Source organism: Littorina saxatilis, linkage group LG10 (genome assembly GCF_037325665.1).
Source record: "Littorina saxatilis isolate snail1 linkage group LG10, US_GU_Lsax_2.0, whole genome shotgun sequence".
Taxonomy (NCBI): domain Eukaryota; kingdom Metazoa; phylum Mollusca; class Gastropoda; order Littorinimorpha; family Littorinidae; genus Littorina; species Littorina saxatilis.
Window position 1 is genome coordinate 5,659,674 of NC_090254.1, and position 11,695 is coordinate 5,671,368.

Here is an 11,695-nt window from a genome sequence, read left to right on the forward strand (position 1 = left end):
TACGGGCACTGTGAGCTATATTTTCAATGATCACTTTAATGCAGCAAAAATATGAATATATGAGGTACATGTTCGACACCAATTTTAGTTACATCATGCATTTTGGGAGGCTGATTGAGTGATATTTCTAAACCTACCACCCTTCTTAGTGGTATGAGGACCGTAGTTTTTGTGTTATGACTGCAAAACACGCTGTAACTATCTATCCGGCGTGCATGTTGTTATTCAGTGAATAAGCCCCATTTCTGCACTGATGAGGTTTACCTGGAGAATTGGTAATTTGATTTGGTGTTTTGGTCTAACGATAAAAACAGTGTCTGCTTTGTAAACTATTTGAAATAACCGACAGAGCTTTTTGTACCTAGAAAAATAACATACACTACTCTCTCTCTCTGTCTGTCTGTCTGTCTGTCTGTCTCTCTCTCACACACACACACACACACACACACACACACACACACACACACACACACACACACACACACTACTCACACACACACACACACACACACACACTCTCTCTCTCTCTCTCTCTCTCGCGCGCGCGCGCGCGCTCTCACTCTTTCACTCTCGCACACACTCTCTCGCTCTTGTATGTTTGTGTATGTTCTTGATATTAAAAGATAACTAATTTGTGCCCATTACATTTAAGAATTGCTCATACGTTGCTACCCAACCCTTTTGATTCAGGCGAAGCAGTATTCGCTGTGAGGTTGATAGCCGTAGTCTGGACAACTCGACAAAACGTGGAATACCTACGTCCGGCAAAGGCAACAATACGTTATCATGTCGATCACATCCGAAAGAGACGGTTCAGCTCTGGACGTCAACAGATTTCAGATAAGTGAGTTGATGTTCTGGTATTTTTATAACGATTATGTTGTTGTGTTGCCCATTTAAACAAAAAAGCTAAACTTAAGTTTCTCAAGCTTTAACTACTTTTCTTTGTCAAAGGGTACATTTTGTTCTAAAAAAAAAAGTAAGCTCACGCTTTTTTTTAATTCTGCGTTGATTTTGTTTTGTTTTCTATTCTGCGCGGATTTTGTGTTCTATTGAAGTTAGCAAATATCATTAATTCTAATATGCTTGTGGTTATGAGAAGGCTTTGCTTCTGCATACTATGCGAGTCCACTCTCTCTTTATTATGCTGGAAGTGGTAAACAATTAATTGTAGGGCAATGTTGACATCACAACCCTGTATACAACAGTGTTCTGCATTTTGTTTTCATTTTCTTGTGTGCCATATAACATCTCTTTTGTTTACGATTTCAAACCCAACCTAGGATGTTCTTTTGGAAAATAAAGTAGCAGTAATTCTTACGTCTTTCTAATTTAAGCAAACATACGGTGACGCGAAACCGCAAAAACGCAAACGAGAAATGAACACTCCCTGAGACGAGTATCCTAAGACAGAACAGTACAGTCGAAGGGAGATAATTGTAATTCGTGTAGCAGATATGACAGGTCTTCACTATTAAGGCCTGGGATACCAGGATTGTGAACTTCGTCGCGGTTACAATATTGACGGAAGACAGGTGAGATGTTTTCTTACTAATTAAAATTTCAGCAAACGAAGACATACACGTACTTGTTTTTGAGGAAACTGTCGACCTCCCTGTGGTGTCTGTGTGCAGGCACAAAAAAGGGTCTGACACAATTCTTGAGAGCAATTCACCCAGGCTTTCTTGCTTATGTCGACCCTCGTCACAGCAGGCTTCTGGACATTATGATACAAAATGAACTGCTGACTGATAGTGACCAAGAATCTCTGTCTGGAAAAGGTGTTTATGTCCGCAGAGACCAGGTAGACAAACATTTTACTTCAGTAGTAGTAGTAATTTTGCAATTTTGTTTTCATGTGATCAACTGTTTCAGTGATTGGTTGAGTGACTGATTAATAAAACGATTGATGATATTATTGTTTCATACAATGTCTCATCATTTCCTTGTCTACATGTACTTGCATTTGTTTGCTGACTTGTTTGTTTGGTTGGTCGGTTAATTGCCCCAGCCTGTTTTGTTACTACCCTCGCCACATAAAAAAACTTTGTGAAGTGGCTCAGGATCAAGAAAGTCTTGAATCAAATCAAGCTCTTCAGATATACATGGTATTGTTGTTTGTGCACGTCGTGCATTTTGGGGCTTTATCCTGAACTAAAGTTTATTTGCAAACTGTCAAAACAGTCATATATAATGAAGCATCATCGGATTTCCAGGAAACTTACTTTTGTAAACGTTGATTCTTATTCAGATTTTGAATTAAAGTTTTAGAATAATTTTTGATTTTGAACTAATAATGTATTTTTCACTTTGTTTCAGGCGCGAAAGTTATGGTTTTCTTTGCACAAAATGCGTGTACGGGATTTCACATGTACTGTTCTTCCCGAACTCTGCTCCAACTTTCCCCACATCTTGCCGGAAGAGTGGATGGACAGCAATGAAGACGGACCAGACGAGGAATATTGTTTTCGTCACGACATCACGGACAAAATTCGACCAGCCACAATGGCAGATTTGCTGTTCGACTGTCATTGTCTCAGTCTCGAGGACTACAAGTAGGTATATTATCATCTTGGATAAAATGCAAGGTTGTCATTTTTGTATCCAGTTTAAACAGCTAATCAACTTGTGTCGTTGCAGGAATCATGTCGTGCAGTTGGAATTTTAAACTCCTGAAATTTAAGCTGTAAGGAATGAATACATTATTGTGAATAAAATCATTGCTATCTCTTTTGCGCGGATTGGTTAGCAAATACTGTCGTCACACACATAATTTCGAGTGTTGTGTGTGTCGTCTCGCCACGCGGATGTTGGGTAGTCATTGACTCATCTTTCTTCTTTCATTTTTTGGATTAATAATTTTGAAACGTTCGCCGTCTATCCCTTTCCGATTTCTACTTGACAATCGTTATCCTTTCATCTCGGACACATTTTCTTTTAACATTCAGGTTTTGCTACCTTTTTATGGAGGCCCACTGATGATTTGAGTGTTTTGATACAGAGAGAGAGAGAGAGAGAGAGAGAGAGAGAGAGAGAGAGAGAGAGAGAGAGAGAGAGAGAGGGAGGGAGGGAGGGAGGGAGGGACAGAGTTTTTCTTGTGATGCCTTAGCTATAGAGACATCATTTTGCTTCTCTGATTCTTCTGAAGGGACCTCTCTGAAACCAACATCAATCAGGAGATGATATGGGAAGCGCTGTTCGAAGCAGTACGACGCAAAAACACGGGAGACACAGAAAAGGCAATGCGTGGACTTTTGAACACACGCAAAGTGGATGTACCAAGCAACTTCCTGGACCTCTTGTCCAGCGGTATCCCATGTACATGTCACCGTTCTGAACAGCGACTGTTGGCATCCATAGCACCAGCTACTTCAGAAGAAAAGGTAAAGAAAAAACAATGTCATAGTAAAAAGGAAAATCAGATTATAGAATTATTAGTATTGTTTGTTTGTTCAAAAGTTTTAGGCTGGCAGTCCTCCGAATAAGTTGTTCAAAATACCTCGAAAATTGGTTTCATGGTTTTAACTTCTCTAAATCTTACAATTTGAGAAACCAACTGACGCTATCTTTGCATCGTCAAAAAAACTCAGCAAAACTCAAATCAAATTCCAACGATATTTTTTAACATTGTAGCAAGTTTGGCATTATATATATAAGAAATTTAAAAAAGTAGTGCTCAAGAAAGGCCTCAAGGTGACGTCGGTAAAACGTAACAAATAACGTGAAACGCCTTTTCTTGTCTGACCTGTTGACTATCACCATTCTTCTTCTTCAGCGTTCCAGAATTGTCTGGTTACGTGTGAGCTCGTTTGCCAATTTGGGTTCCCCACACTATACTCTGAGAGCATAGTCAGCTTCACTCCGCTTTCGTTGAGTGGGCATGCTGGGTATTTTCGTGTTTCCATAACCCACCGAACTCTGACATGGATATCAGATATCAGTATCATCCCTATATAATTGTGACAGGGGAGGCTACCGCTCCTTTCACAGCAGACTCTGCACCCGAGTTGTTGGCCTTTAAGTCAACACCGGTGGATTGTGGAATTCTGTTTGTGATGGGGTCTGGTGGTTTCCGATTGTCTGTATGTTCATGTTCGGGTTTGCATAAAAGTTTTTATAGGGCTAAGAAATTAGCCCTAACATTTTCAATCCTGTTTGATTGCACTTCGCCTCCCGAGGTGATCGTAGTGTTACGGCACTCGGTTACACTAATTATCAACATCAACATCAGAAAGAGATCAATAATAATATGTAAATAACACAGAATATATTGACCTCAAAAAGTGTTCTGTTTTGTAAATCTAATGGAGAGAGAGGGAGAGAGAAACAGACAGACAGACAGACAGACAGACAGACAGAGAAAGACAGAGACAGACTGACAGACAGACAGACAGAGACAGACAGGCATACTGATGTAGGTTTCATTTTATGGGCGAAGATTTAAGAGGGAGAAATACAGACAGATAGACAGGCAGCAATAAAAGCCGGATTTAATTTTAGTTGTTTTTTCCCTCTCAAGTCATTCTTTTATTGCAACAGATCACAAAATGGTTAAGGATGTCTCACAGCAAGGGAGGATCAACAGTACATAGCGATGTGTGCACCACGGTTGATGGTCTCGGTATTGCTGAACGTGACACGGACTCTCTCTTTGGAAGCGGGGAAGGCAGCTTCTTCGGTCAAAATCCAACTAGAGAAAAGCCACCACTTTCACGTAAATGTTTGATGGATTTCCTGTTCGGAGAAAACTATAAACTGTTTGTCAAAGCTGTTTTTCAGTATTAATAATAATAATAATAATAATAATAATAAGAAGAAGAACATTTATATAGCGCTAAATCAAAAACTTTCGTTAAAAAGGCTTGCTCTAAGCGCTTGACATCTAAACTAAAACGTCATTCACACTCTTTGCAATGATGTACAAGAACTTCATGTCACACTCTTTCATTCAGTATAGCACCATTCACACAGTTATTATTATTATTAATAACATGTTCTGTTTGATTAAGGGTATTCAGCTGGTATTTCCTTGTTTTAACTACCTATTTTATTCATGTTTTTATTACTTAATTAGTGGAAGAATCTGTTGTAATGTATGTTTGATGGTGTATGCTTTTAATCAAGCGTTGCTGTTTATGAATGTAGATGTAAATGCTTGTATAACTGTGTTTGAATTTTAAATGTGTCAAGCGCAAAGAGCATAATTGTAAAGTTATGATGTTGCGCTATATAAATGCTCATTTATTATTATTATTATTATATAAAAACCGCAAAATTTTGCTTTCAATGATTCCTGCCCGGTTTGAAAACGAAGACTGCCTGTCACAGGTTTCTTCATAGTTTGACACGTTTAAGTAAGGAATAGTCAATGTTTATTTACAATTGAAATAATATTGAGCTTATTTGCAAATCTTTGAATGCGAAATCAGATCTGAAAAACTTGAAGCCAATACGTTTTATGTTGAAGGGATTTTTATCAACTCGAGCAGTCGGGATCCGACTTCGCCCGGGTGTTAGCAGCAGAGCTCTAAAGCATTTTTTGCAATTCTTTCGAAAGATTTATTCAAGAATGACGAGTTTGAAATTAAAAAACACACAAAAAACTCCCAAACAAACTTGTGAGGGGGGATGAGTTATCTCCCTTGGATGGCATACTAAAACTCTTTAAAAAGTGTGACCTTGTAAGCATTTGTGGACATGCACTAACTGACGTAGAATGTCAGCATAAATGAAATTCCTGCTAGAATGGTTTATATGGTATGAGTTATCTCCCCTCCCTCGGAAAGTTCTAGAAGCCGTTTGATCAACTTCATGTCCTCACTTCTTTTTGGTAAATGAGAACGGCTAATCACACTAAAGTGTACATTTTCGTCATGTTCGCAGGTTTCTAGTTCTGAAGCTGCCATTATATCTTGTCATAGACATCTGAAGACACATTATTAGAATGAATCCGTTTACTCATTGCTAAGACTGTTTTTGTGGTATGAGCTACCTCCCCCCCCCCCCTGGTCATTTCTAGAATCTTGATCCTTAAATAATTAACATTATGTTCTCATTTTCTTCATTTTTTGGCGTTTGCGAACGGTTAATCACACACACACAGTCACACACACCATCACACACACACACACGCACACGCACACACACACGCACACACACACACGCATATACACACACACACACACACATACACACACACACACACACACACACACACACACATATAGGTCGTCATAGCGCCTTCTTCTTTGGTTCTTGTGACATGAGTTACCTCCCTTCCTTGAGAAAGTTCGAGATCGTTGAATTTCTAGAACCTTGATCCTTGAATGATAAATCTCATGTCTTCACTGTCTTCATTTTTGGCAGTTGGGAACAGTTCATCACATACCAATGCACATGTTGCTCGTCAGAACACATTCAATTTTGATTCACATGACGTGAGTTACCTCCCTTCCTCAAGAAGGTCGGCGATAATTGAGCAGAAAGTTTAACTTTGTCACTATACACCCTTTGAGAATGGTAAGGCGTGCTTGCATGGTAAGAGATACCCACCTTTCATGGGTAACAAAGCAAGAATTACCTCCCTTGGCTTCTGGAACTTTCCGGTACTGTATTGTTTGATTATTCCCCCAATAAGAAAAACAGAAAACCTCTATCACTTGCACCTTGTGCTTGCTACAGATGAACAGCAGGCACTACATGGGCTGTGGTCAATAAAGGGAAGGTTCATAATCTGAGAAAGGAAACAATGAATCATGAAACTAAAACCCAGGCGCACATCTGTGGCTGCTATAGGTAGTTTACATGTGCAATATTTATCCATTTCATGTTGTTCTGAGAATGCCGAACAAATATTTACTAGGCCTCATTGTCAATTCAGAGTTCACAAGTGTCCTTCATATTTTCTTAGTTTTGATTTCAATGCAAATGCAGAACAAACATTCTTACAAAAGGATGCAATTAACGAATGCTATATCCTTTTTTTCCGAGTGAAAAATTAGTCTAAGTGAAAACAATTGCTGGATTATGTACAACCACTGTGACGTTTGCGTTGAGTTTGTGTGTTGACGGTGGTAACACTTGGAACTAATGTAATGAAAAACACTCTTCACTAAGAATCCTGCACTTGCCAAGGAAAGGGCGAAAAATAAAAGAAATAATTTGTGTTTCAGGTGACTTATTAATGAAAGCCTGTTTTGGTGAAGCCGGAGCGGGGAAAAGCACAATTGGAAACACTATTCTTGGAAAGACTCTCTACGGCGTCTCTCGCCCTGCATTCCGGACTGTCGATCTAACAGTGAACGAAGACAAAAGAAGGATTTTCCGTACAATTCGATCATCGTTCCTGTGAAAAAATGACTACAAAACGGGATGGCACGAAGAAAGAGGTATGTGCATGTAATTTTGTTTTACGTTTCTGCTTTAGAGTTTACACAGAATTCAAAACACAGACTTGCGCCGATTTTCTCCTGCAGCGTCTTGTTAAATTCGTGAAATTTAAATAGCAAAAAGCAATGGCATTGTGATATTGTTTGGAAGAACGTACAACGAATGTACGAATCCGTGCGCACTTGGTCTTGTGCTTGCATGTACATGTACACACGAAGGGGGATAAGGCGCTAGCTGGTCTGCACATACATGACATATTTCTGACACATATATGAGGGACTTTTTCAAATGTCTTTAATATCAGTCGTTTCAGCGGTGATTTAATTATGTAATTTCTTCTTGATAGGCATGACTACACAATAATGGTAGGGGAAGGGCCTCTCATATGGACCATTTTTTGTTCTATGCTGATAACTAGCTTGTTTTCTTGTTTGCGCCAACAGCTGTCAGAGGGAATTTACAGACTGAAATGCCGGGACTGTGGGGGAGAGTTTATCAAAACAAACGATAGAAGAGACGATGACTTCTCTCAACAAAAAGCCTTCGACCCAATCATCCCCAGAACAGAAGCTACACTGCAGACAATGATGAGTTCACTGGGGAATCATGGTACGCTCTCTCGACGTGGAGTTTCCAGTAAGTCTAACAAGAGTTTCAGCGTGCCCGAAATCCCACACGAGTTCCGCCAGGGGCACAGCGAACTCCTGCTGTCGGATCCAACGGATGTGTTTCAATGATGAAGTTTAGAACATTAAACAACAATTTGCCTGTACAGAAAGAACGTTATCTTAATATCCCGAGGTCAGAAAGAATTTGCACCAAATGTGTATCACAAGACATAGGTGATGAATTTCATTATTTATTTGTCTGTGATTTTTTCAAAGAAGAAAGAGCTGAGTTGTTACCACCTTACTATTGGAAAAAAAAAACTAATGCACTTAAATTTAAAAAGTTGTTTGCTACTAAGAAAAAAAAATTGCTAAAGAATATTTTGGACTTTATTAATAGAATTTGTAACAGCTTTTCATAAAAAAAACTATTATTTTTTCCCCCCTCCATTTATTTACTTTATTAGCATATATCATGATTGTATTGATTGTATTTATTGTTCAAAATGCCCCCATGGGTTATGGACTAATAAAACTTGAACTTGAACTTGGTCTGGGAGGAGACGTCGAGCGAGAAGACCATGGCTGAGGTGCACGAAGCTCAAAGCGGGTGACAACCATTGGGTGGTAACTTGGTGAGAGTTGTTGACGGGCACCTTCTTGGGGGCGAACCGACTTGGTCGCGGTGCACGAAGCCGTCTCGGTCATTTACCCTACTGGGTCGGAGGTTATAAATAGATTCGGGAAGGTGACTTCAGTGGCCTTAGTGCGCATGCGCTGATCATGGTGTCTACCGTGGAGCCATAGGGAATCCAAGGGAAATTAAAGAAAACTTGACTATAATTATCAGAAAAGAACTTCCAAAAACGCATGCCTCCATTGATAAAATGGAGGAGGGGTGGGAGGCGGAAAAATGTTCACCAATTACAAAAACCTGACCTTTCAGTTTGCCGGAATCTTGCGTAGTGACGCTAAGTTGAGCTCTGTGCGGTGCACTGTCCGCCGCATCGGTCAGTTCCAGCGGCCCGCTACGAGCCAATCAACGAAAGGCGCATGCAATCACACAAACTGCCCATCGCCACGCCCGCGTGGCGAGAAGTTCTTTTGTGTGAGTGGATGTGGCTAACATACTGCATTACAGCTGGTTACTGTCCACCAGAGCTGTACAGAACACGCACTCATACGCTCGTTCCACTCTTATCAGTCACTCCGACAAATTAATTGTCCACACCAGCTGTTTTGCAGTTAAGTCCACGTAAAGTGAAATGTTATTGAATTAAAGCTTTTTATGATGTAAACATTCATAGCAAATTCAACATCAATTTTCCAAAAACATATTTACAAAAAAAACATGAAAAAGTTAGCATCAATTAGCACAGCAGGGCACTGCTGACCGATTGTCTCCCCTGCCCTTCTGTTGGGTCAAACAACACAAAAGATCGCCACGAGACACTGGAGATAACGGGAAGTCCAGAACTGTGTATTTTGGCATTGTGTACAGTTAAAAAGCAAGCTCGTTAATTTGCTGTTCAGTCCATCTTATTCCCTACCTTCTTTGGGGTCAACACTTCTTTTCTAAGGCAAAAGAGAAGTGTTTGTGGCCCCTTTGTTTGATCCAACAGAATCCATCACAAGTGACATCCAAGACATAGGCCCCGCCCACCTCGTGACGAGTGCCTGTGGGTGACAGCTACCTACAGTGCTACAAAACTATATTACTGCTAACCGAAACTACAAAATAAAACATACCTGTGCAAATTTAGAAATGAGTACTTCTAGGAGACCAAAACTAAAGGTAAACAGAACACACTCGGAAAACGTCTAACTACTCAAACCTACCACAACTGTCCGGAACAACTTTTCATCTAAATACCAAAACATAACAAAATCATTACCGATCTCAAAAAAAATAAAACATACATTTCTCTGTTCATTTACAGGTCACCTAAACATCATACAAATTCCTTGACACATTGTAAACTTATCTAAACAATTATTGGACAAATGTCGCACCCAAATTAACGCATTCATTCCCGTGTCATTTCATTCAAACTTCCTGTGCCATTTCAGACCGTCCACCTTATTTTCTGGATCACCTTTCGAATCAAAGTTTCTTGTACAGGGATCTCGTAACATTTGCTCAAATAAGTACCCTCAAAATTGACCGGACAAAAACGGAAGGGACCTATGAAAAATCGACGAAAATTCATAATGGCAAAACTGTGCGACCTTTACATACGACAAGAGAATTCGCATTAATTTCCTGCCCAGAACATGTTGTTTAGTGAAGCTAGCTTGGGTATTGCGTGTGCTATGATATTCCGTCTCGTGCAGGTGTCTATCGCATGAGTGGTCCAAAACGGGAGTTTTTGCGACCATGTTGAGGGGTATCATGAAAAAAGCACATGTATTTCATCAATGACTTGGTGGATTGCTTTGAACTTTTTAGAATATTAATTGTGCATACATACCAGATATACGTCGAGTAAAATGTTGGATTGTTACAGATATTCGCTAGGTTGTTATACAATAATTCGGAACAAGTTTGTTTTTTAACTCGTCATAGGGTTGTTGACTTATGTCCAAAAAATTCATGACTTCGCTTGTCTTCAGACAAATGATTGATACAAACACTGCCAAATTTTAATTTGGCTATAAGCACTGACGCAAAGTTGCTGGGCCTGTAAACACGCTTGAGTTTTTTAGGATGATAACTGTGCCACGGCGATGCCCAGCCAAGCGTGATCGCAGCATGTTTTGAAAGGCACGCAGCGGTAACCGCTGTCAGTGCGAAACAGCGTGAACGTTCCATTATGTTTTTTTTTGTGTCTTTGCATGACTGGCAAATTTACGCTAATACCGGTAATTACAAGAAAATTAATGAAACTTCTGCAGTAACTGCATCTGTATGATACATGCAAAGTAATGACATTGTATGTAATCATATTTTTTGCTAATTTTAGTCTCCCGTGACAACGTCATGTGAACATAGTGACAACAAGTATATAACTACTTGTAACAACATGAATAACACAAATAATCACCATACTGATTGTAGTTAAGTGTAAGGCGGACATGCAGAGCATAACCCTAACCCTAACCCTGAAGAAATCTGAAAGAGGAAGGTGTGTTCTTTCTTTAGTACTTTTATCTTTATTTTGTTAATGTATGCATTTTGCTGGAAAGTTGTCGATCATAATAAAAAAACAATATAAATGCATACAGTTTCTCTGTTTGATGAATGAACTGAATGTCTGATCGTCCTGTGGTTGGGAAGAACGTGCCTGTGGAGAATTAGTCTCCAAGCCAAAGCGCGCTGACTCTCCAAGCCAAAACAATTTCAAAGCTGAAAAAAATGTACAATTTACGCGAAACGATTAAACACAGCAGCTTTCGGGTGTTTTTTTTAATCTAAGATGTACATAAATATACCACTCCGACCATAAGGAAAAGAAAAAAAAGACACCAAAAAAAAAAAGACCGAGAGGAGCCGAGTCAATCCGAGACCAACCGAGAGGACCTGTTTCGCGCCGTTTCGACGTCGTTTGTTCAGATGCGGCCGGTTGGATCAGTTGCGGTCATACAGGGGCGCCAAGAAAAGATCTTCAACAATCCCGATCATCATCATGGTACAATAATGTTTTGTGCGCCCCCATGTATGTGTTCTGTGCTAATAATGCACGGTTGTGAAATGTCCG

At 39.7% G+C, this 11,695-nt stretch overlaps 1 protein-coding gene across 1 annotated transcript; it reads left to right on the forward strand.

The window, feature by feature from the left end:
• Positions 1 to 698: 698 nt before the first annotated feature.
• Positions 699 to 8,408, forward strand: LOC138978037 (uncharacterized). The gene is made up of 7 exons (XM_070350662.1): positions 699 to 844; positions 1,635 to 1,804; positions 2,320 to 2,555; positions 3,149 to 3,383; positions 4,540 to 4,714; positions 7,173 to 7,388; positions 7,833 to 8,408. Exons 1-6 carry the CDS (start codon positions 787 to 789, stop codon positions 7,349 to 7,351), a joined length of 1,053 nt encoding a protein of 350 aa, XP_070206763.1. The 5' UTR covers positions 699 to 786; the 3' UTR covers positions 7,352 to 7,388; positions 7,833 to 8,408.
• Positions 8,409 to 11,695: the final 3,287 nt, after the last annotated feature.